Source organism: Bubalus kerabau, chromosome 2 (assembly GCF_029407905.1).
Source record: "Bubalus kerabau isolate K-KA32 ecotype Philippines breed swamp buffalo chromosome 2, PCC_UOA_SB_1v2, whole genome shotgun sequence".
Taxonomy (NCBI): Eukaryota; Metazoa; Chordata; class Mammalia; order Artiodactyla; family Bovidae; genus Bubalus; species Bubalus kerabau.
Genome location: NC_073625.1, coordinates 115078333 through 115105333, shown reverse-complemented (window position 1 = coordinate 115105333; position 27001 = coordinate 115078333). Strand labels below are relative to the sequence as shown.

The 27001-nt window shown below is 45.7% G+C and overlaps 1 protein-coding gene across 16 annotated transcripts in view; it reads right to left on the bottom strand.

Annotated features, from left to right (window-relative positions):
* Positions 1-27001, bottom strand: part of KALRN (kalirin RhoGEF kinase) — a 705836-nt gene that overhangs the window by 432740 nt on the left and 246095 nt on the right. For all 16 annotated transcript variants that reach the window (XM_055568424.1, XM_055568425.1, XM_055568444.1 and 13 more), the window contains 2 exons: positions 22193-22385; positions 17768-18280 (listed from right to left, as the gene is read on the bottom strand). In XM_055568424.1, the coding sequence (XP_055424399.1) occupies positions 17768-18280; positions 22193-22385 (706 nt within the window). The remainder of the gene's footprint in view (positions 1-17767; positions 18281-22192; positions 22386-27001) is intronic.

Here is a 27001-nt window from a genome sequence, read left to right as displayed (position 1 = left end):
TTTGATGGCATCTTCCTTGAGGGACCCTTAAGACCTTTCAGTCTTTGTTTTCAATTATCTGCTCATCTAGGATTGAGCTTTCCTGCTTTTCCAAAGCAGGATAGAGAAAGAAAAAGTAAAGGACCCCAAGATGTGGACCTAGTTTGCAGTTCCCCAGAATTCCTTACTGAAGGGAGTTTGATACCTTGCCTCTTCTGTATCCTGCAGGCCTGCAGACCATAAGGAGCTCAAGGTTCTGGGAGATAGTCTTTACACTTGTGTCTATAGACAGGGAGGCAGTTGGGACTTGTGCCTGACAGACAGTTAATAAATACCTACTGAAGGGGAGAAGGTGTTCTGGGCCCTGTCTGTTCTTCTTTAGGCTTTTGGAATGACAGCAGGCATAGCTGTATATAAGGTACAAGAAAGAAGTCATTTTTATCTATCACCATAAATCCAGCTCTTCTCAGAGGATGGCTCAGCCTGGTTACCTGGGAGACCCCAGCACTGGCCTCAGGAATCAGTCAGGGCATCAAACAATATCACAGGCCAGGCTGTATCTCTGACCTGCAGACATGCTATTGCTGCTCTAGCATATTTCTTACCCACTCTGACCCGCAATTCCCTAATTCCCAGATCTCAGATCTAACATCCTAACTAACATCATGATACTCACATCTAGAACTGCCCAGTTTCTCTATAAAACAGATAAATGTCCCTGTTTGCTCCTATTGTGAGCAAGGAGTTAATAAAACCCTCTCCCCTTGCGCATGCTAATCTGACCTTCAGTTTAACACCATAGTTCTGTTTCCCTGGAAACAGATAAAGACAGTATGTGCCAACATGTTACTAAATCATGTTGCCTATGGTTAAAAAAAAAAAACAACTCTCCCGACTGGTAAACTGAATCTGGATTGGAAAGACTATCAATGAACTATAAATAACTGGTGGGGATAATGTTCCTTAATCTTCCCTGAAGGGGGTGACTCTTGTAACTGGTGTGTCCATTGCCAGAACCCTGGAAGCTGTGTCAATAGAGTTGCTATAAGAGACACTGGCTCATGTGAGACATGGGTTATTGAGCCGTGAGAGCTTCTGCAGTTGCCCACCATGGATCTTGTCTCCTTACACCTGAGCTGGCCTGCTGCAAGGGCTGTACGGCAAGGAAACCACAGCTCCCATCTTATACTGTCCCGAGTGGATCAGCACCAAAGGTGGCCCATAGCAGTCTTTGAGTCTGAATGCTCAGTGGAGTCTAAGGAGACTCCTTAGTATGTGTGGTATCTATATTGCAGAGCCAAATCCTGTGTGCATAGACTCTGTCTTCCCTTTCCCCAGGCTCCTTTCTCACCTTCAACTTCTCTCAATAACAGCAGTAATAATGGTAGCAACAACAATAATAGCAACTAACATTTGCTAAATGCTCATCCTGGGCTTCCCTGGTGGCCCAGTCAGTAAAGAATCTGCCTGCAATGTGGGAGACCTGGGTTTGATCCCTTGGTTGGGAAGATCCCCTGGAGGAGGGCAGGGCAACCCACCCCAGTATTCTTGCCTGGAGAATGTCCCATGGATAGAGGAGCCTGGTGGGCTACAGTCCATGGGGTCGCCAAGAGTCAGACATGACTAAGTGACAAAGCACAGCACAGCACCTTGTGCCAGGCACAGCTCTAAGCATTATTAACATATAACTCATTTATTCCTCTTAATAACATCCTAATTATCTCTCTAATATTAACCCCCAATATTATCATCTCCATTCTACAAATTGAGAGACTAAGGTATAGAGAGGCTAATTAACTTGCCCAAAGTCACAAAGCTAATAAGTGGCAGAGCCAAGATTCAAATTCAGGAGGCCTAATTCCAGTGTTGATATTCTTAACCCTGTTGCTCCACCTTCCAAAATGCTCAAAGCTTCATTTTGGTCTACCCTTCTCTTTTTCACCAAACTTTCAGATGTACATTTGGCCCCTTGGCTGCTTTTGTTTTTCCTCCATCCACTTCCTCTTTAACTTCTTGTACTATCTTCTACCTTTACTGCTTTCCTAAGTCTGCACTCACCAAGAAAACTGACTGCCTCCTCCTTTCTGAGATCTTGACCCTGCCCTTGGTCTTGCATCAGAATCCAGTGCTGTGATTTCTGCTGTCCTTTCGACTGGCTCTGACCCTCTACCAGAGGCAGGCCATCCGGCTGCAGGCATGATCAGCTTTCCCCTCCTGCTTTCACAAGTCTCTACCCAACACAAATTTCTCCCAGGAGAATCAGGACTTCACAGACTCAGGCTCTCTTGACACACCACATCTAGTCTCAGCATGACAAAAACAATAGAACACTCTAATTTCAAAAGCTCACCAATTCTTCAGTTCTACACTGATTTATCTAAACTTGCCTCCTAATTCTCTGCTGCCCCTTTATGGCTGTCCTTCATGTCCTTCACACCCTCACTGGAACCATCTCAACCCTTAGCCCTCTGCCTTTTCTTCATCGGCTTTGTCCATTTGAAAATCCATTCAGGCTCACATTTTCAACAACCCAAATATTATTTCCTGTTTCATGTGCCACATCCTGTGCCAAGTACCTTCACAGACTTTCTTGTGTAGTCTTTATAATAATGCAAAAATAAGGTATTGTTAATTTCGCTTTTGACATAGTGAAAACTCAGTACAAAGAGCTGAAGTAAATTGCCCAAGATTACACAGCTTGTAAGTGATGGAGATAAATCCAGAATCTAGTGTCCATCTGAACCTAATTTCCTCTGTTCTACGGTGCTCTCTAACCTCAACTTCCCTGATAACTGACAAGAAGAAATATGTGGCTCTGCACAATGAGCTTTACACACATTATCTCAAGCCTCAAAACAGCCCTATGAATTAGATACCACCATCACCACCTTTCTCTAGAAGAAACTGTTTGAGAGATCAAATAATTTGGCCAAGGTTGCACAGTCAGGGTGCATATTAAATGAAAGTCTATATGACTTCAAATTCCATGCTTTTAAACTACTATCCAATTGTCTCCCAAATGCACACAATTTTGGATTATTCCTAGTCACCTGGTGCCCATGAATTCAGTATGAATACCCCCTTGCTGTAGCATCAGCATCTCAAACTATTCCGCCTGCTCTGTGAAAACTCTTAGCTTCTCTTGATCCCCCACATCTTCACCCTGCCCCCCTGAAGTCGATTCATTGTCTTTCTTCAAATCATTCTGAAATATATCCTTCACTTTCCACTGCTACGGATACTCACCGCTCAGCCCTCCTGCCAAGATTACTGTAATTACTCCCTTACTGGTGTCCCTGACTCTGTTTTCTTCTTTATACCAAGCAATCTGTTCCACCAGGCTCACTGCTCTGATACACTACTTTTACCCTGTCATTCCCTCAGTCAAAAAAAAAAAAAAAAAATCCCCTACAAAATTATCGTTGCTATCTATTATCTATAATTCAAAATCTAATCTCCTTATTCTGGCATGCAAGTTACCTCCCCCTTCCATGCCCAACTGGTCCATATCTGCCCTTCTGCCTGGTCTTTCACACCACTGTCTTCATCAAGCATCCTTTCCTGTCATATTCTATTCAGCACCAGGCAAATAAATCACACTATGCTCATTGCCACCCCCATATATGTGTTCAAATCTCTCCTTCCATATCCAAAAATCCAGTTTACTTCCACCCTTCAAAATGTACTGGAAGTCTCCTTTCCTCTCAATGATTTCTTTGGCCAACTGAGCCCATACTGATTTCTCTTTCCTCCAAGTTCACTGCCCAAGTATGTACCATAATTCACAAACCTAACCTTCATTCAGAACTACCTAAAGTGTTTTCTTAAAGAAGTATAGCTTCCTAGGCCCTATCCTTGAGATTCTGATTCAGCAGGAACTCTGCAGGTAAATCTGATGCACTTGCATTTTTATCTAAACAGTTCATATAGACTTACAGTCTGTTTTTGATGGGGTAGCTAGTAGGGAACTTAACTCTACCACATGTACACTAGTTAAAAGCATTGGTTAACAACCAACATAAACCACTGATCCTTGATGGAAGGGAAACATACAAGTAAGCCCCAGGCCCACCCTGGCTTTCTCCCTGAGTGTATTTTCCAAACTATGAAGTCAAGAAACAGGAACTGAGCAGAGAGCAGTAGTCTTAATGGCTGTAATACAACAGAGACTAGACTTAGGGGCTGGTAGGGTGGTTGTAATTATGGTGATAGGAAATTAGAGAGGAGGGAGCTAAGAAAACGAGACCTAAAAATCTTCACCAAATTTCCTTTAGGTCCTTGGCCAAATCCTAAGCTGTGCATAGGCAAAGTGAGATTCCAGAAGGTCCAGGAGAGAATAGCTGTGGTATGTGGAAAACTGAAGAGAAACATCAGGGGCTACACTGCTGAGGAAATGTTATGAGTTCTAAATCAAACAGTATGAAGAGACTTTGGTGAACTCTGGACACTCAACTGGGACTCCAAAAAGACAAGACTGGTAAGAGTAAGAACTGCATCCTAAGAATATGGGCTATATCCTAGAATTAAAGAAAAGATGGGAGTAGATATGTCATAGCAAAGCCTAAACCAAGGCTCAACAGGATCACAATCTGTAGTTTAACTGCATCCCAGAACTAAACTTAACAAAATTTAGAGGAGGATAACCTAATCAAGTGGAGAAGGCAATGGCAACCCACTCCAGTACTCTTGCCTGGAAAATCCCATGGGTGGAGGAGGAGCCTGGTAGGCTGCAGTCCATGGGGTCGCTAAGAGTCAGACACGACTGAGCGACTTCACTTTCCCTTTTCACTTTCAAGCATTGGAGAAGGAAATGGCAACCCATTCTACTGTTCTTGCCTGGAGAATCCCAGGGACGGGGGAGCCTGGTGGGCTGCCATCTATGGGGTTGCACAGAGTCGGAAATGACTGAAGTGACTTAGCAGCAGCAACCTAATCAAGAGGCTGTACAATATGTCATCTATAACAACCAGTAGATTATTCAACATATGAAGAAGAGAAAAGTGACTAAGAATAAAAAAAATTAAAGTCAATAGAAACAGAACCTGAGATGATTAGGCTATAATTTAGCAGACAAGACTTTCGAAAGAACCATGATTAACATCTTGAAGAAAATAAGAGGGAAAGGCACAAAATGAATTAAAAGGTGAACATAACAACAGAGTCCAGTCTTCTGTTTCTTGTAGCCAAAAGCATCCCGACATAAACAGTCACATGCTCAGGATGCTTAGCACACTATTTTATTCACTTATTGAGCACCCACTGTATTCCAGATATTGGATTAGAGACTAACGAGAAAAGATCAAGGTCAGAGTCTAGTGAGGGAGGCAAATATATCTGATAGTCTGTCACTTTTAACTGTGAAAAGTACTATGAAAAGTGTATATGCCCTGGAGAAGGAAATGGCAACCCACTCCAGTATTCTTGCCTGGTAAGTCCCATGGACACAGGAGCCTGGCAGGCTACAGTCCATGAGGTTGCAAAGAGCTGAACATGACTTAGCAACTAAACAAGAACAACAAATACATGTATGTATAACTGATTCACTTTGCTGTATACCTGCAATACACCATTGCAAATCAGCTATACTTCAATAAAAATTTAAGAAATTGAAAAAAAAGGCAAAGGTCAAAAGGCAGAAGTAGGTCTTCATTTTGTGGCGGTGAGGAACCACTGAAGGAAACTGATAAGGTTGAATTCACTTCTAACTCTAAATGGGTCTCTGCACTGAAGCCCTCAACACACAGTCATTTATCTCATTGCAAAGAAGAGTCCAAGGCAGCCACCACGATCTCACAAAAAATCAACTAACACATTATAGGTTTCTCCATGACTGAGGGCTCTCCCACACAGGCCCCTGCCTCCTTCCTTCCCCTTCTCCTTTTTCTTAAAAACCCTTCAGCATCTGAGATGAAGAAGATAAATATAAAGGAGGAGATGCAGGTGACATACGGAAGGTGCCTGGCACAGTGCACTGAACACAGTAGATGCTGAACACGTGCTAGTTCCTTCCCACTTTCTTCCCCTCCTTATCCTGCCAGACAGGATAAGCTGCCAGTCACAGGTAGCTGCTTTCTGACTAAAGAAACCCAGGCTACAACTCTCCACGCTCGAGTCACACACTGTCCTAGAAAATCAGCACACTCCTATTAGGCCTGAAAAGGCTACTCTCTTCAGACTTGCCCTCCTCATGCTAAGTGAGGTAATGAAAAGTTTCACCAAGTCAATTATTAATATAAATATTTTCAGAATTTGAATAATGTTTTTATTCTTTGCATTTTATTTCCAGTCTGCTTGCCTGGATGGACTAAATTTCCTGCAGTCCTGGCAACACACACACTACCCCACTGTGGGAAGGAACGGTCACCCAGGAGCCAGCAAGTCAAACAGAGGAGAAACAGGACCAGCCAAGCCAGGAGTCAGCCTGGGTAGCCTTGGGATATTGACTCTGTGTGGCCAAATTCCTTCCATCTGAACCACAGATGATGATAAAATATTTTCAGGAACAGCATGAGGGAATGTTTACTCACTTCCCAAAATGTAAAATTGAAGAGGTCAAACTCAATTTAATTCAAGCTGAGAAAATAGTGCCCAACTTTATCCCAGAGCTAAATTTAGGCATAAACAGAGTTCTGGCCCTGGCGAGTTAATTTATATGAGCTAATGCTTGTTCCTGGCCTATAAGATACACTCAGTAAATGGTAACTATTATTGTTACTGCAAAAATGGAGTGTCTGTTGGATGTTCTCACCCAGTCCTCCCACACATCCTAAAATCAGCTGTGGCAATTACTTGCACATCTGGGAAAAAAATTCCACGTGGACTGAGGAGGAGGTGGCCTCCCCTTCAGGAGTCCCTCTTCGAGAAAGAGAGGCAGGTGCTATGCTGGAAGGGGTCTGGACAGGTGGGCTTGACTCTGAGCAGAGGAAGAAAGCTAGCCCTCTCCTTTTCCCTTCTCCCCTCTTCCTATGGCAACAATGAGGCTGAGAGGTGGGAGACCATGAGGGAGCCAGGCTCAGGTACCTGCTGGAGAAGATGCTCTATCACGCTTCCAGCTTCCAGACCTCACCTAGCAGAATATACTCCATAGGACAGGAAAGACTTAGGAAGGAAGAGCCCAATCTTCAAAACCCTCCATTTCCTTAACAACCTCATTCAGAGGACTAAGGTAAATTCTTGTGTTTAGATAATGCCACTGTCCCTAAGAGTAGAGCAGAAATGCACTAACCAGATAACTCCTGGTAACGTTTTCAATAACCTTCATCACCATTTCTTTGACTTCTCCATGCCTTAAGAGAAACCAACATTTGAAGTAAGTCATTTATCCTCCTTCCAAAGTGCTTTTGGGCTTTCTTTTCACCGCCTTAACACCCTAACATAAAAGTCTGGTGGTTCCCTTAGTTCTCCTTCCTCCTTGACCTCCAACTAATCACCATGTCCTATTTTCTTTCCCTTAGACTATCTCCAGGGCTTGCCCCTCTCCTTTCCTCTCACCCTGTCAACTCATCTGCTCACATTTGGATTAGTATAAAAGGACAAGAATTGGTTTCCCTAACTCCAGCTCTTTCTGTCTATTGCAAGAGGAAACCTGTTAATTCCAATTTTTAAGCAATAGAATTGGAGTCACATCTCTTGAAGCCACTCAGCAGTAGGTGGTGCTCTTGTGCCAACTTAGAGCACTCACAAAAGTTTTGTTCCATCAGGCAGCTTATTGAGTGCCTCTGAGGAACGCAGTTATCTCAGACACTGGCCCTGACCTCTGGGAATGTGTAATATCACTGCATTGGAACAGGGCCAATTTGATAGATAAAGACTATGGAAAGTTGCCCAGAGGAGAGAAAGACCACCTCCATCAGAGGAGAGTGGGGAAAGTAGCTAGTCCTTCAACTAGGATAGGGTTTCAATAGGCAGATAGGAGGGAGGTTGGTATAAACACAGGTGCGAGAGATGGGCCTGTGCAAAGCACAAAAGAGGTTTTCCTAACGTCGGGGCTGAAGGCCCAAGTCCAGTCTCATTCTCCATTCTAGGACCTTCTGGTTTGCACTTCCTTGGACACCTCGGGACAAGGGGTATCCCAGGGAAATCTTTAGAACAGGACACGTGCCTCTCTCAGGTGAGACAAGTCAGTCCACCCATTTGCATGGAAGATACCAACATCCCTTTTTTCTGTATACCAAGAAAGGGCAAGAATGCAGCTTTCCTCCAGTGCCTGGTTACTCAGGGAGTGGTGGGACTAGATTTCTGACCCCCTGTTGTGACCCCAGGTAATCGACATGGCATGGACATCCCTCCCTCCGCTGCCCTCCCCACCGCCTACAGCCCACATCCTCCCCATGCTGACCCTGAGCTGCAGCCACACTGGACAGAACCTACTCTGTGCCTCTGAAGCTGCCATGCCTTTGCTCATGTTCTTCCCTGGCCTGCACCCCAACCCAGGCTGAAGGTTTCCCCTCATGCTCTTCCCACAGCAGTGACAGGTTCTTTGGTCAGCTTTCCCTGTGCAGCAGCTGTTTGCCAGTGCCTCCCCACTCTAGTGTGGTAAATAAAGCCTGACTCCAGTTCATCTTCCAATGGCCTGTTCCCAGTACAGTATCTGGCATTTATTTAATTGGCTTGTCTTCAGCAACAGTGTTTTAGATCCTGCCAAACTTGGCACACACTTCTAATTTCCTTCCTCTAGCTTCCCCAGACTCCAGGGCCCTACCTCACCTCTATGTTTAGCTGCCACATACTGGCCACTGTCTGCTCCAGTACCCATGCTGTGGATGACCCTGTACTCTCTGCCCTTCTTCCCATGCCCTGAAAGAAAGCCCCCCACCCCACAAGCCTTTTCCACTCTTGATGGCCCAGCTGCAATTGGTCTCCATAAACCTACCATCTGCTGAGCACCTACTGGGCTCCTGGCATACTAGATGCTTCAGATACATTTTCCATAATCCATACAACAATCCTAAAGCACGTATTAAAAATCTACGTTTTACAGATAAAGAAACTGCTCAGAGAAGGCAAACTCACCACAGATAGTCAATCAGCTAGCAAGTGGCTAAGCTGCAATTCAAAACCCAAGTCTCTTGTGATTGTAATGCCAGTGCTCCTTCTAGAAGCCTTGGCTGGGTCTTCTGGTGGCCTATGCACGCTGCCCTCCATGGGAGGCCTGAGCCACACAGGGAACCACCCAAGGAAGGAAGCAAGACCACAAAGCAAGACCACAAAAGGGAAGCGAAACAACCAGTTCCGAGAGAATAATGCATCCTAGAAGGCTGGGGTAACAGGCTAGAGGAGGTGCATGGGCACCAAGAAGAGGGCCACCAACAGGAGAGGAAGCAGAAGGGGCGTTTAGGGAGGGCAGAAGGTGAAGGGGAGGGAGGACAGAAGGTGAAGGGAAGGGAGGACAGAAGGTCAAGCGAAGGGAAGAAAGTGGCTTCTTCAAAGTAAAATGCCTGGGAAGAAATCTTGGAAAACAATTTCTGTTTATATCTCTGATGAGTGTCCTTTTCTGCTGCTGCTGCTGCTAAGTCACTTCAGTCGTGTCCGACTCTGTGTGACCCCATAGATGGCAGCCCACGAGGCTCCCCCATCCCTGGGATTCTCCAGGCAAGAACACTGGAGTGGGTTGCCATTTCCTTCTCCAATGCATGAAAGTGAAAAGTCAAAGTGAAGTCTCTCAGTCTTGTCCGACTCTTCGCGACCCCATGGACTGCAGCCAACCAGGCTCCTCTGCAGACAGACTCAGAGTAACAACCCAGATTCTGGAAAGTACTGTTAGCATAGTGTCTCTATTCTCAGTTCTGAAGGGTCATCTTGTGGGGTCCACAGGTAATGGGAGGCCACCTATGACACATATGACAATTCAGGCTACTTCCAGCCCTCATAAGAGACCTGGGAGGGTTGGGGGAGTCAAGCCTGCTGTGCCCAGCGTTCCTGCCACTCCTTGCTCCACTCTGCTTTTCACACCCACTTCCCATGCAGGCCTGGTCACCTCAGTGGCCACTGAGCACACGGTGCACAATGAGCACACGGTGTCCTGAGCATGAAGCAGAGTGAAGGACAGAGTGGGAGAACGGGTGTTAAGGAAGAGAAAAACAGCTTCAGGAGAAAACATGCACACAGGCATTCTGCAAAACACTGTGACGTGGATTATTTTTGGAATCTAATGTTTCTAATGTTCAAGGGGAGGAAATGAAAAAGAGTAAGTAGAGATTCCCAGGACCAACAGGCTGGAAATAATACAGGACACGATGTCCTGTGTTGGGTGGGACACAGACACACTTCCTTGCCCTGAGCCTGAGCCCAGGCAGCGGGAGGGGGGCCGGGCAGTGGAACAGCCTCAGCAGGAGGGAGGGCAGGAGCAAGGGGCACCGGGAACCTTTCTCCAAAAACAGCAGGAAGTTACAAGCCACCCAGTAAAGACTTTATCTCAAAGGTCATAGTTCTTGGAGGCCTCTCTCCCAACACCAAGGGCTCAAGCAAATGAATCACAGAAACTTGTCAACATGCTCCCTAGAGGCCCAACCAGTGCTTGCCCTCTTACCATAGCAGTGGTAAGGTCACAGGTCAGGTGACCACCAGCCTCCACTCCACCCCAGTCTCTCTAGCCACCTCCTAGGTTACTGACCTATGCACTCTTTCTCCTGCAGGGCAAGGGCAAGATTGGTATTGGGGTGCGTGTGTGTGTGTGTGTGTGTGTGTGTGTGTGTTGGGGAGGGGGAGGAAGCCCAGCCACAGAGCAGAGGGCCCACCTTCCCACTGCCTACCTGGCACTATCCCAGGCACACCTCCCACCATTGCCAAATCTCAGCTTTCTCAAGTAAAACGGTGCTCACATTCACACCCCCACCCTCCCCGACAGACAGGAGACCAAATGAGGAGCCACCAACTGCGTGACTCTGGGTGGGTCTCTGCTCTGGGTCAAAGTTTTCTATGTAAAAGGAAGGGCTGGACCAGAAAACCTCTAAGGTCAGGGGTGTGAGAACACTTTAAAAACCGACATTCAAAAAAAGGTTTCATATGATGCCAACAGCAGCACTTGAGTCTGGCGAACGGCAGTGTTGGCTCAAGGCGTGCGGGGGCTGGGGAGGTGGCCAAGAGGCAGGGAGCCAAGTGTGCGGCAGGGAGGACGAGCAGCGCGTTTCTTCCACACTGGCCCCAGCGGTCCTCGTCACCCCAGGCACAGTGAGATTTAGGGTCCTGCTTTGGGCTCTGGAGAGTGAACAGAAGTGTCTGTACCTCAGAGGGAAAGGGCAGGAAACAGCAGTGGATACTCTGTCCAGTGAGTATTAGTGTTGCCCACCGTGATGCTCTTCACCCATCTTCTCAGGGTGACTAACATGAAAGAAACATTATTTTGTTTGCATAGACCTCAGAGAATATAAAAATGCATAGACATTTCTTGGATAAACTGCAGGAAGTTCTGGCTGCAAGACTGTAAGAGAATACGACAAATATGCGCTTTGCTCTAACGCATGGCAGAAGGCGACAAGTGTCTCAGGTGTAGCTCGTGCATGGGGACCGGTGGTCTCCTGCACCTGAGGATACTTGCTTTCCTCTGTGGCTGTTTCAAGGACAGACACTACTTTTCCAGAGACCTTTCCCTTTGGCAGCTCCCCAACCCTGACTCATCAGATATGATCCCAATTTGACCTGGTGCTTCTCTCTTTTGCTTCATCCAGGGGCACCACACAATGCAGTGATCTGGGGGACCCTCATGAACCTATATCATAATTGCCAACTTCTCTCAAAACTCAGTTCTTAACTTCATTCCACTAGGGATCATTGAAAATTATTTGGAGCAAGTTCATTTGAAAGGTAGCATCGATCACACTCTTTGAGGTCTCAGCAGGTGCCTGATGACTAAGAAGTAAACCAGGATTGAAACAGCACAAGGAGAAGGAAGGGAAGCCAAGGTTAAGGGAGCAGTGATCTGGGCTAGTCACAGGGCTGGGGCCTCCACACATATCATCTCATTCAATTTTCCTAGCAACCCTGGGGAGCTTTCTTTTTTTAATCAGGAAAAGAACTCAACAAATCATGATTCTATTTGCTGAGAAAAGCTTCTCTTTCTCATTTTCCATCATCAACCAAAATGATAACCCTAAAGAGAGAAAAGTCAACTGTAGATACACAGGGGAGGATGAATAGTAAAAAGGCAAAAATTACTGTACAACTGTTGAGCTGTGAAGGGGCTTAGACACCATGCAGTGTGGCAAGTCTCAAAGGAGAAGGAACGTTAGCACATTTGGGTTGGGGGGAGAGGGGTCTTTACTCAACCACTCTGGGGATTGTGAAACACCCCCTTTACAAGGCTACTCTTGACCACCACTCTCACTACTGTGACCACACACAGGCCCCGCTGCCCTCTTTATCCCAGTGAAGGTCAGTTTCACAGAGAGGATTGTACATGGATAATATCATGTGGAATCAAGAGAAAAAGTCAAAAGACACTGAGATAGCCCAAATTCTTCATCTCTGTTTTGTTGGGAACATAATTGGGGGTCAGAAGTTAAAGATGCACCTAAGATCTCCTAAGTGCTAAGTGGCACCCCAGGCCACGTCGGAGCCCCCTCTCACAAGACTCTATTTCATCACAGACACGGCACCCATGAGTGTGAATAGAATTTCACCACACAAGGATGAATATGAAGGAACGAATTTAAAATTAGGTTCTCCAAAGGGAGCTTTTCCACAGGTGGCAGCCATTGAGGTCAGGCTCCTCTAAGCAAACGAGAGGTCCTCATCTGGGCAGGTGCCTTGGTCATGGAGGAGGCAGGCACTTAAATATCCTCCCAAGTGTGGTGATAAATACCTTGTCTTGGGTGTGTCCCACATGAAACAAATACAACATGCAGTATAAACTGATAATAAGCACAATTCTAATACTGGAAGTCCACTGGATAGCTCTGTTCATTCCTTGGGGGATACTCTCACAGGAAGTGGAAATATATTCCTTCTTTCCAGAATGGCTTTGAACAAGATTAGAGGGCCTCCTGGATAGACATCGTATAGCCTCCTTTATTCAGAAGCAAAGTAGATAAAGGTTCCTCCATTAATTAAGTCAAGTTATGCCCTAGAGCCCTTCTAAGAGCTTCCCTTTCCCTACAAAGACTGGAAGATTGTAGGGAATCTTCCAGCAGGCATCTGGTACAGCAGCTCCGGTATTTTCTGATAGCTATGATCAGCATCAGCACATATATGGGCAGCAAGAGGTCACAATGGCGTGTGTCAAGATGACAAGGCTGGGTTTCCTATAGTGCACAGAAGGTAAACTCTTGCATCTCAAGGTCTCTTCCAATTCTACCATTCTAAGATGTAGCCTAGGCATCCAGGAAAAGTGGGGAGCTAAGGAAGACACTCCACTGAGCTGTAACTGTACCCACCCTTCTCTTTTCCAAGGAGACATCTACCATGAGTCTACTTAATGACTCTTACAAACTGCCCCCTAATGGGGAAGAGGCCTCCCTTCTCTCCAGTAATGGGATGTGATTGTAGGGCAGATATCTTCATCACACAGGATCCACTGCAGCTAGTGGGGCAAATAGCTGTGAAACAGGGCTGCAAATAGAGTCGTAATCTGTGCCTGGCTAATGAGGAGCGACTGGACCATGCTCTGTGAACACAGTGGAGGACAGGCCCATTAGTTACAGACCAGAGGGCACAGGGCCCAGGCAGTGGTGCTCATCTTCCAACAAGATGCGTTCTGTGTTACTCGAATCACCTCTGAATTACCCAGCCCTCCCACAAATGGCTCATTAAGGCTTTCCTGTCATTTCCGAGCTGCAATATTCCCCTTTTCTAAGAACTCCTTAATCACAGAGGCTGTGCCTAGGACAGTGGGGTCCACACAGCAGACATAAGTAGTAATAAATAGGACTTGATGACAACCTGCTGCTGACAGACAGAAATTCTGGCTCACTCGTCTTTATCCAAGTGCCTTGTTTTGGGCTCATGACAGCTGCTCAGCAGACGTTTATTAAATGAATGGGTGGCCTGCCTTATGAATTATCTGTAAAACAGAGTCCCTCCTCCCTAAATGTTTAATTGGCAGAGAAAATGGCTCCTTCATGGCCACCCCCGAGATGAGGGATGCATGGGGTCATTGCAGAGGTCAGGGGAAGGTGGTGAGGGGTGGTTTCACTTCTCAAGGCCAGCTGGCAAATGGGAAGTGCTGCCATTATTGAAGGCCTGGGAAACAAGCTGTCACCCACAGGGCCAGAGAGGAGACCGCGTCCACCCCTTTATAAAAATAGAAGCTGGGTGATCACCAGACTCCTCCAATTGCCAAGAGCTTCCCAGATCTGGAGTCAGAGGCCTTCAACAAGCCTCCCACCAGAGAGGAGGCTAAGACGTGGCTCATGCAGTAACTATTTCCTCAGGCCCTTGTTTAGATGTGGATCTGCTCACACAACTCTTACCCAAACCACCATCCTCCTCACCCTCTTTCCAAAACACCAAATAAGTCAAGGGCTGAGGCACTTAGTTCTGCACAGATATTTTAAATTAATCTTGAAGCAATTTAAAAGTTTTATTTTTCTCCCCTGCCCCTCACCCAGCACATTTCTGTGGCAGCTAGGTCAAGCCTGAGCAGCATTTCCACCACTGACTCAATATCAAAATATTCCTGGGCTGCCTTCTCCCCATCAGCCTTTCACTCCCTCCGTTGTTTTTTTGATATTCCTCCTCTCCTCCTCTGCATGCACACACACACACACACACACACACACACACACACACACACGTGCACAAATATGCAAGCAAATACACTTCTCTTTAAGGCATGAGCATGGATCCTAACAGAATCCACATACAGAATTCAGGGATCGTAGACTTCAATAGGAAAAAAAATATGTTTTTATTTTTATCCACCATATGCAGATCAGGAAGCAACTGTTAGAACTGGACATGGAACAACAGACTGGTTTCAAATAGGAAAAGGAGTACTTCAAGGCTGTATATTGTCACCCTGCTTATTTACCTTATATGCAGAGTACATCACGAGAAACGCTGGACTGGAAGAAACACAAGCTGGAATCAAGATTGCCTGGAGAAATATCAATAACCTCAGATATGCAGATGACACCACCTTTATGGCAGAGAGTGAAGAGGAACTCAAAAGCCTCTTGATGAAAGTGAAAGTGGAGTGGAAAAGTTGGCTTAAAGCTCAACATTCAGAAATCGAAGATCATGGCATCTGGTCCCATCACTTCATGGGAAATAGATGGGGAAACAGTGGAAACAGTGTCAGACTTTATTTTTCTGGGCTCCAAAACCACTGCAGATGGTGACTGCAGCCATGAAATTAAAAGACGCTTACTCCTTGGAAGGAAAGTTATGACCAACCTAGATAGCATATTCAAAAGCAGAGATATTACTTTGCCAACAAAGGTCCGTCTAGTCAAGGATATGGTTTTTCCTGTGGTCATGTATGGATGTGAGAGTTGGACTGTGAAGAAGGCTGAGCGCTGAAGAATTAATGCTTTTGAACTGTGGTGTTGGAGAAGACTCTCGAGAGTCCCTTGGACTGCAAGGAGATCCAACCAGTCCATTCTGAAGGAGATCAGCCCTGGGTGTTCTTTGGAAGAACTGATGCTAAAGCTGAAACTCCAGTACTTTGGCCACCTCATGTGAAGAGTTGACTCATTGGAAAAGACTCTGATGCTGGGAGGGATTGGGGGCAGGAGCAGAAGGGGACAACAGAGGATGAAATGGCTGGGTGGCATCACCAACTCAATGGATGTGAGTCTGAGTGAACTCCAGGAGTTGGTGATGGACAGGGAGGCCTGGCGTGCTGCGATTCATGGGGTCGCAAAGAGTCGGACACGACTGAGCGACTGAACTGAACTGAACTGAAAGAAGTACCTAAGTTGCTATACTTTAAAAATTTTAATAACTGTATTTCAATAATTATTTTCCAACTGGCAGCGTGATCTTAGGGAAGCCGCTGTACCTCTCTGATCTTCCATTTCCTCCATATGAATTAAGAATAATAATATACCATACAATTCTGTGAGCATGAACTGTGAGGCAGCCTTACTGCTTGGCTGACTGGTACTAGGCTGACTCTAGGTCAGCCTTCTCTACCTGGGGGCTTCTGCGGTAAGGCACGTTATGCTGTTTTGTTTTGTAAATGGGCACTGTCTGGGCCCTTTTAGGCTTTCCATTTCCTGAACGTGAAGGATGCCATGAAGTGCCTCAAACTCAAACACATCTAGGCAGACCCAAGTCCCCTACCTCCCTGAAACAGGCACCCAGGCCAGGATGCAAAGCAGATCTCCTACCCCAGAGCAGAAAAAATCTCAAGTAAAAATGAAATGCTCCAGACCTTTCCAACACTGGTCACAGAGGCCAAAACACATGCCTCTGGCTTTACAGAGTAGCTGGCTCCTGACCTGCTGTCTCTTCTCACTTGGATATGAGCAGGGGGTTCTGCAGTCCATGTGCTCCAAACCTCAGGCCCAGGCCAGGCTAGGGTCAGACTCAGGCTGCCTGGCCACTGGGTCAAGAGTCCTCAGAAAGGCCAGAGGAAACCTGGAAACTCCAAAAGTTGTGCAAGAAACTCCTATCTCTTCCAAACTCTGGATTAAATGATGTTTAAAAGTTCTGTTGTAGAAAGGGGTCATGCACTCTTTTAAAATTATATATATTGATTTTCATCTGATTATAAATTATAAAAGATTGGAAAGCACAGAAAACTTACACAGAGAGATTAAAATTAATCATAATCCTTGCCCCTGGAAATAAAAACTATTAATGGTGAATGTTTTTCCAGCTATACCTATATTGGCACACTTATTATATAAACTAGGATCATAATTATATAGTTTTGTATCTTGATTTCATCACTTAAAATACCTAGAGACATTTTCAGTATAGGCTCTTAAAAGACACAAAACTATTATATCAGACACTGTCTGTTAAGACTCACAGGTTACTGAGAGTCATGGTGTTCCTACTAGTGATATTATGTATTTAAATTTTATTCCCAGAAAATTGATGAGAGCCCCTTTCACTCCTCTTAAAAGTATATGCAACAGTCAACTCTCTTCTTTAGCTCAGAGAGCATCTAGAGAAGATATTTTGCATCCTTAGCAAAGAGGCACTATAGGGTATTTTCCTTTTTCACTTTTCTCTTTTTCACTGATAAGGGGAAAGCTTTGAAAATTTACTGCTGGAAAAAATATCTTGCTTGAGAAAATGTGCAGCAGTGAGGAAAAACCTCCAGAAATAAAGTGGTATGGCAGGAAGAGAGCCCTGGACTTCAAATGGAAGAGAGCTAGATTCCCATGTCAAGCTACCACTGTAGCCCCAAGATCAAAGAACACCCAACATCACCCACTCAAAGGGCCAAAGGACTGTATAGACTAAATGAGACTCTGTATGCAGAAGTGCTTTGTCAATAGTCAAGTATACTGCAGGGCAATAATCACTAAGTCACGTTGCGGCTGGTAATAGCATTGTTACTTCTGTTGCTCGGCGGGCTTGACCCATTCACAGGACGCCCCAAGAGGGGCAGTGTCCAACAGTGCCAAAGTGTGGAGTCTGCAGCCATGCTGCACCTTCTAGTTTGGCCAAGATATTTAGCTTCTCAGTTTCTTCATCTGTAAAATGGGATAATGATAACATACCTACCTCGTAGGACTCTTGACAGATTAAAATGGGTTAATTCACACACGGTGCACAGAACAGTACCTGACACATAATAAACACTACACAAGGGCAGCTTTAAAAAGCTGGACTAGCAGTATCTGTGCGTGCCCCCCACCCCAGCCCCACTCAGGTCTGGCCGGCACTCCCCTACCTTTTCAGCATCCTGCTCGAAGAGCCGCAGCTGGAAGCACTGGTCTAACTTGAGCTTGCGCACATGCCACATCTGGTGCAGGTGCTGCCGGGTGGAGTGCAGCTTGTCCAACAGGCTGGTGATCTTGGGCACCAAGCTCTGGAAGTCGGCACTGCCCGGGATGCAGTTGCGCCCTGAGAAGCCGTCACTGCAGCGGATGCACTGCAGCAGTCGCTGCCCCTCCCGGTCCAGCTCCTCCACAGGCGCCTTCAGCACCTTCTTCTTCAGCTGTGTGTGTTCATCAATTAGCCGCCTCGAGCCCTCCACATCCACGGGGAACTCCTTCCGGGCCAGCATCTCCTGCAGGTCTTCAAGGCGTGAGAGCAGGTGTACGGCGCTGTTGAAGAACTCCTCCAGGGAGAGCCGCAGCTCGATCCACTCCTCGTGGTTGTAGTCCAGGGAGCCATCGAACTCCTCCGTCAGCTGGGAGGGGTCCACCAGCTTCGTGAGGCCCTCCACGGACACCATGCTCGTCTGGGATGGGCAGACACAGAGAGGGAGACTCAGTGATGCATGGGCAAGTCTGGGGAAGACCCCCAGGGGAGCCGTGGTCAGAAAAGAGAAAGTCAAGAGGAAAGGCCAAGATACGTCCAGAAAATGACCAGACCCTGCCTGGAAAAGGGCGAGTGGGAGAATGTGCAGCCTCCTGATCAGATGTCACAATTAGCCAAGGTCAGTAGTTTCAACAGACTAGCTGACTGGTTCAAAACGTCTCTTCATCTGCCACCATTTGCCACTGAAGGAAAGATGTCTTTATGTCCCTACTGCCCTCATTTTCCTCCTCCCAAGTCCACCACACCACAAGCTAGAAGCTGGGGGAATAGACTGAATCTAGTCCCAGGGGCCTAGTTCTCAATAGCTTTAAAACCCAGGATCCTATCCTCATGGGTGGATTAAACAGTGAGGGTCAGTTTTGAGCTGCAAGGGTCTCAGAGTTGATCTTCCTGTATCTGTCCACGAGCAGATGCCCTTCTCTGGTGCAGAAAACAGACAGGGCTTGGGGACAGGAAGTCTGGGCCCCCCATTTTCTCCGAGCCCCCTACAAGCTCTTAGAGAGTAGAATGCAGAAGGTTTGTCTCTGGAACGCAGAGCAGCAAGTGATGGCACAGGAAACCACTCTAATTTACCAAGAAAGATCTTTTCCTTCCTACAGGATTACCTGATTCTGTTTCCTGGAGAAGGAGAGGCAACTAGAGAATATCTAGATCCAAAGTCCAACCCTACAATTAACAATTGTGCAAACTAGGTAAACCAAGTTTGCAAAGCTTCTGTTCCTTCCACTGTATAATGGAGATAATAATGGGCTGTGTGTAAAGTGCCTAGGGCACAGAGTCAGCGCATGCTCAGACCCTGTTAGCGCTCACTGGGATAGCGCTCATCCTTTCTGAAGCCTTTAAATGCACATGCCCTTCTGTCTAGCTGATCTTTGAGCATCTCCTCCTCTTTTCCCTTTTCCCTCTATCTCCTTCCAAAGACACAGAAAGGGGCTCTGAAACTGGACTGCTCATCAGAGCCCCTTGGCAAGTTTACGAAAACACTGATGCTCAAATCCTTGTCCCTAGAAACCCTCATCTACTTGGCCTGGACTGGAACTTGGGCATGGGTAGTTTTAAAAGCTCCTAATGTGCAACCCGGAGAAGGCAATGGCATCCCACTCCAGTACTCTTGCCTGGAAAATCCCATGGACGGAGGAGCCTGGTAGGCTGCAGTCCATGGGGTCGCTAAGAGTCGGACATAACTGAGCGACTTCCCTTTCATTTTTCACTTTCCACTTTCATGCATTGGAGAAGGAAATGGCAACCCACTCCAGTGTTCTTGCCTGGAGAGTCCCAGGGACGGGGGAGCCTGGTGGGCTGCCATCTATGGGGTCGCACAGAGTCGGATACGACTGAAGCGACTTAGCAGCAGCAGCAATGTGCAACCAGTGATATACCTCTGCAGATCCAAATCCCTGCTACTCAAAACGCAGCCCTGGAAGCAGCAGCACTAGCACCACGTGGGAGCTTGTTAGAAATCCAGGATCTCAGGCCCCACCTAAACCTGCTGGGTCAGAATCTGCATCTAAGATCCCTAGGGACTCTGTGCATTAAATCCAAGAAGCCTTCTTTTAGAGCACTTTCCCCCTTTGAATTTGGCCCCAAGTTGACCACTTCTGGGAAGTCTCCCATGATTTCATTCACCAATTTTTCTTTAAGTATCTGCCATTGAAAATGCCAGGACTCTCATCTCTTAGCACTTATTGCCTCAGTCTATACTAAGTACTGGAGAAGGCAATGGCACCCCACTCCAGTACTCTTGCCTGTCAAATTTCATGGACGGAGGAGCCTGGTAGGCTGCAATCCATGAGGTCGCTAAGAGTCGGACACGACTGAGCGACTTCATTTTCACTTTTCACTTTCATGCATTGGAGAAGGAAATGGCAACCCACTCCAGTGTTCTTGCCTGGAGAATCCCAGGGACGGGGGAGCCTGGTGGGCTGCCGTCTCTGGGGTCGCATAGAGTTGGACATGACTGAAGCGACTTAGCAGCAGCAGCAGCAGCATACTAAGCACCTCATCAGCTCTTTGTGAAACACTATAAACATTCTTTCAAGTGGGAAGCTCCCAGCTCTCTCTCCTGTTCTTCATGGTTAAGGAGGTAAAGACCAGCTTTCTCAACTTGGGGTGAAGCGGGTGCAGGGAGATGGAAAATGCTGGGCAGCTGTGCTGAAGCACAAGTTTGAAGACTTGGAAAGATTGTTTCCAGTCATTTCAACTAATAAATTTATAAGCCTGTTGTCACTGCTTCTGTATATAAACAAACCCAAAATACACAAAGCATTTATTTCCCTACAGGACTCCTAGTGCAGGGGAAGATGAGAGTTAACTGTTTTTACACCAAGTCGAATTTCTCATGTTATTTACATAAAGAACTGCCTCTCAGCTGGTTTCATTGCTGTGCTCAAATTGCAGCCTGCTGGGGCCACCCCCACTCCACACACACACACACACACACACACACACACACACACACAGGAGCTCCCGGCCCCTAGGGCCAAGCCTCTGGAATGGGAAGTTACTGATAGATTAAGGGCAGCTCTGCTTTCCAACATGAACACACACTGTACTCAGGGTTCATCCTCTTGCAGATGAGAGCAAAGTTCCCAGAAAGGGGGAACAGCTCGGATTTGGCTGGAACAAAGATTCCTAAATCATTGCTTTAATATGTTGTCATTAAAGGCTCTCAGGGGACTCATATGGCCTCTTGAAAAATCTAGTTAAAAAACAACATGTTTTCTGAGTGTAAAAGTAATACAAAATTCTCAAAAGAAAGTAGAAAAACATGAAAATCAAATCACTCATCCAGCCACCTCAAATAAAGCACTGTTACCATTTTCATGTATTTCTCATGTATTTCTGAGAAATACATATACTATATACATATATAGAAATACATATACTATACACTTAAAAACCAATGGCATTGAAACATGTATAATATCATATATGAAACAAGCCACCAGTCCAGGTTTGATGCACCATACTGGATGCTTAGGGCTGGTGCACTGGGACGACCCAGAGGGATGGTACGGGGAGGGAGGAGGGTTCAGGATGGGGAACACGTGTATACCTGTGGAGGATTCATGCTGATATATGGCAAAACCAATACAATATTGTAAAGTTAAAAAAGAAAAGAAAAGAAAAAGAATTAGATTAGACTATTAGATAATTTAAAAAAAAATAAATTATATTGCTAATACTGTCTTATAACTTGTTTTTAGAAAAACAATATATCATGCACCTTTTTCAGTGACACTATTGTTCTAAATATGATTTTAATGGCCTCATCGTACTTGTGTATTAATGTAGCCAAAATTAATGGATATTTAGGATACAAACTATACATATATGTTTGTATATATATGTATATGTGTAAATATGTGTGTATACATATGTATGTATATTACTGCAAAAAACAATGTGATGAATATCCCTGTAGACATTTGTTTGTTTGTTTATAATTATCATTAGTTATTTACCTTTTTTTTTTTTAATTTTTATATTAAAAACATTTTCCTAGAAGGAGAATTAAAAGATCAGTAGATATCAACTCTTTTTAAGGCATCTGACCCAAATTACAAGGTTGCCCCCAGAAACAATTCCTCTGACTTCCACTCACCAGTAGACACAGGACTGCTTAAAGACTCTGTACCCTTGGGACAATCTCGTGAGCCTCTCCTCCCTTCTGAGAATCTCACTGGAAAGGCCACAGTGACCCAGGAATCCTGAATTATCAGCCAGTCCCTGACATGTTGGGGATTTTAGGGTGGTGGAGAAGGGCAGGTGAGAAATGGGTGGGTGGCAGAAAGGGGAGGAAACAGGAGTTAAGAGAGAGGTCGGGCCTCACCTCAAAGATGAATTTGGAGCTGCCAAAGTTGGTCTTCTGTTTCTGCCAGAAATTGTCGGGTTTGATGATGAGGGCCACATGGATCTCAGCAGGAAAGGCTTCTTGCAGTGTCTTGAGGAGGGGCTTGATGAGGTCCCACTTGGACCCCCGCATGTCGATGATGACAGTGAAGCCACGTTTGCACACGTCCTCGCTGTGGGGAGGTCAGAGGGCAGGCATGGTCATTCTGGGCCGCTGCGACTTTGCAGTACACAGTCAAAAAGCATCTGGAAACCTGCATTCCTCTTAATCTGGACCAACCTTCCAACTTCACACCAGGTCTCCTGGCTGTCTTCCAATGTAACTCAAAATGTACTGCCTCAGAAAACCTTTTGCGATTAACCTCATTTGACCAAGGGCATCTGGCTTCTCCCAGCACTTAGCAAATAACTCAGCCTTCCCTGTAGTCAATTGCACTTGTTGGGACGTTTATGGTTTCAGCATTCACTATTGTGTTAGAGTTTCTTTTAATTCTTGTCTCCCTCTCTTGCTTCTGGGATGAATCATCTTTTCTCCATTTGAATGCTGTACAAGCTCTCTAAAGACAGGGATGCTGCTGCCCTTAGATCTTAAATGGAAAGTCCTCAGCATGAGTGCTATCCTTCCCCAGGCCCACATCAATGGTAGCCACTGGAATGCTTTATCACTGAACCGAACCTGGGCCAAAGAATCTTTTTCAAAAAAAGGGATCTAGGCTGATTCTATCAATTGATTAGAGATGGTACACAAGGTATTGATAACACCACTGTATTTAAGACGTATTACTTGTAGTTCAAATTGTATGTCAATTTTGACAAATTGTTGGGTCATGCCAATTACTCTTAAATGGCCAAGGATGGGACTGATTAGAACAGTGGATGTGGTCCCATTGTCTCACACACTTCCATTACAAGAGTCGGGTATAAAAAGGCACATTTCAGGAAGTTAAGTAGGGGGAACTACTCTTGAAATCAACGCAAGATGAAATGACAGTGACCAACTTGAAAACTGAAAACTAATCAGACTAAGTGAATCAAGATGATGCTACAAACTTATTTAAACACTTGGACTTTATAACACCTAATAATTTAAAGAAAAAAAGAAAGTCGAAACAGTTATAACATCTCAGTTTGGAATAAATTCTATGTTTTTGTAGTTAGGGGGCTTTTCTTGCTTTATTCAATCTATGTATTTATTTTCTAACTCAAAATAGACTTTGGTTAATTCACATGTTTGTATAAATACTGGTGTAACATTTCCTTAGGGTGCTTGTCTTAATTTCCTATTACCCAGACTGTACGCCGGAGAAGGCAATGGCAACCCACTCCAGTACTCTTGCCTGGAAAATCCCATGGACGGAGGGGCCTGGTGGGCTGCAGTCCATGGGGTTGCTAGGAGTCGGACACGACTGAGCGACTTCACTTTATTTTTTCACTTTCATGCATTGGAGAAGGCAATGGCAACCTACTCCAGTGTTCTTGCCTGGAGAATCCCAGGGACGGGGGAGCCTGGTGGGCTGCCGTCTATGAGGTCGCACAGAGTCGGACATGACTGAAGCGACTTAGCAGCAGCAGCAGCAGCAGACTGTACTCGCTTAAAACCCTGTGCATGTTGCATGCTCCACAGTCATGTACCACCAGCTACCAATCACTTATTGCTACTGGAGGTAAGGCTAAAACTGGAGGATTTAGTCTACAAATGGAAACAAAATTCTGTTTCAGGCTTCACTCTCAAATCTCAACCAGTGATAAACTTGTCAGACTTTTGAAGAGACCACAGCTCTTGCAATTGTGTGAATGTCTCAAGCATAAGGCAGCTTATTGGGCCTCCCAGTTATACAGGAAACTCCCCAGGCAGGACAGACACTCTTTCCATTTCTTCTTGTTGACACAAAGGATTAGACTCAGCAAGGAAGAAGGTTGAGCCTTCTGTTTCTCCGCAAATCCTATATCCCAAAGGAAAGCAGTTACCTCTTCTCCTACTCTGACATTTACTGAGTCAGTAAGTGGCCAGCATAATTCTATATTATTGTATGAAAGCAACGTACCTTTTACTTAAATTGCAGGATTTCTTTCCCATTGTAAGAAAACACCTGCTAATCATAGAAAAGTTAAAATATTCAGAGATCTGTATAAGAGATACTAATGATAGGGATGTATAATACTCAGGCCTATTTCCTTCCAGCCTTTTTTGTGCATGTAATTTTCATACCCTATAGTGTTCTACCTTTCACTGTAACATAGAATTTTTCTCATGTCTCAGATTTTTTGAAATGGTTACATTTAATGGCTTCCCTGGTGGCTCAGAGGTTAAAGCGTCTGCCTGCAGTGTGGGAGACCAGGATTCGATCCCTGGGTTGGAAAGATCCCCTGGAGAAGGAAATGGCAACCCACTCCAGTATTCTTGCCTGGAGAATCCCATGGATGGAGGAGCCTGATGGGCTACAGTCCATGCGGTTGCAAAGAGTTGGACATGACTGAGCGACTTCACTTCACTTCACTTCACTTGTAGCTCAGTCAGTAAAGAATCTGCCTGTAGTAAAGGAGACATGGGTTTGATCCCTGGGTTGGGAAGATCCCCTAGAGAAGGAAATGACAACCCACTCCAGTATCCTTGCCTGGAAAATCTCATGGACACAGGAGCCTGGTGGGCTGCAGTCCATGGGGTTGCAAAGAGTTGGGCACAACTGAGTGACTAATACTTACTTAATGACACATAATCCATCTTATAACTACACCATAGTTTATTTAATCATTCTCATTACAGCTTTACAGAAGGGCACATCAATTTACATGTATACCAGCAAAGCATAAGTGTACCCCCTGCCCCGACTACTGTATCCTCATCAGCACTAATTATTGAATTTTTTAAATCTTTGCCAATTTTATAAAAAAAATATTGTATTACATTTATATTTGCATTTCTTTGCTTACTGGCTATAGCTTATTGACCTATAAGAATTTCTTCTGTGACTTACCTGATCATTTCTTTTAACTATTTTTCTATTTCAGTTTAATGGCATTTCTTATTGAGCTTAGTTTCATTTGCAAATGGAAGTCACTTGGTCGTGTCCGACTCTTTGCAACCCCATGGATTATACAGTCCATGGAATTCTCCAGGCAAGAATACTGGAGTGGGTAGCAGTTCCCTTCTCCAGGAGATCTTCCCAACCCAGGAATTGAACCGGGGTCTCCTGCATTGCAGGCAGATTCTTTACCAGCTGAGCTACCAGGGAAGCCCTAGTCTGACTCACATTTGCTGTATGCCCACTTAGGCCAGGCATTGCACAGTAATAGGGGGTCTTCCCTTCTCTTAGAGATGACTGACTTCCTTGTTTACCAGCTCCTCAGGCCCCGTCGCTGTTACCATAATTATGTAGACATGAGAAAACCCCATCCCTAACAACAAAGAGTCAGTGTTGCTACCAAGAGCTGGAGTTTGACTATCCCAGATCTCAATGTGGTCATCAGTAACAGCTCACACACTGTTAACGAATAATTTCTGACAACTAAAAGAGAAATCAGGTACTAATACTCTCTAGGAAGTTCTCACTAGCTCAGGAGATGGAGAAAGAGGCCCAGAGGCTGAATGCTGAGAGATAACCTAATTGGGCTTCCCTGGTGGCTCAGACTGAAAGGAATCTGCCTGCAATGTGGGAGACCTGGGTTCAATCCCTGGGACGGGAAGATCCCCCAGAGAAGGGAATGGCAACCCACTCCAGTATTCTTGCCTGGAGAATCCCACGGACAGAGGAGCCTGGTGGGCTACAGTTCATGGGGTCACAAAGAGTTGGACACGACTGAGCAACTAACACTTTCACTTTCAACCTAATTGGCATCTCTCTGTGAAAATAGCTAATCTACCAAAGTGCTTTCTCTGTGTGATCTGAAGCAAAAAGCATAGCCAGGGGAGGGTAAGGAACTTTTTATTACGTGCTTGTTGTGCCACGGACTGTGGTTAGACACTTAACCCATGTTATTTCATTTTGTCCTCACAATGACCTATAAACTTGGCATGGTTATCATCATATAAGAGATGATGCCACGGAGGCAGAGGATGTGCCTAAGGTTATGTGACTGGTAGGTGCCCAGCACAGAATCCAAACCAGGGCCACTGACTCCAAAGCCCACACTCAGGTTACCACGTCAGATCACACCTACCAGTGCCACTACGTGCGGTGCTTTTGTGACTGGGTGTGGAATGAAGGGTCAGTGATGAGGGGACCAGATTAGGAGACGGGGGAAATTAGGGCAAGGAATCCAAGTGTATGGCTTCATTCTACAGTCTTCAAAAATCACAAAAGCACAGAAGCAAAAGATCATGGCAAATTCAGAAAGTTCAAGTAATTCACTTTGGTTTAGGCACAGGGGTAAGAAACAGCGTGGTGAGACAGTGCGGTCCGAGTGCCTCAGAGAGCCCTATTCAGGCTCTGACCCTCCTTTTCCACACCCTCCCCCCCAGAGAACAAGGAGACTTGCCACAGAGAGTCCAGGCTGCCCCTACCCTTTTCTAGACCAAATTCCTTGTCCCTGACATCCTAAAATTTTCAGCTCAAAGGGCCCTTAACCTACTTCCTGAGCTCATATGTGCCTCTCTCCTAGGTTCCATCCCCAGGGGGTAAAGAACACTACTAGTGTGAGCACCTTGGCCTGAGGGGTGGCAAACAGCTTCTATTTTCAAAGATGTGGCTAAAACGTGGATGTGTCAGCCAGGGCGTCCACATGCATGTAGGGGGCCCTTCCACAATCGAAGACAGACCTAGGAGGTAGGCAGAGAAGGGAGGCAGAGCAT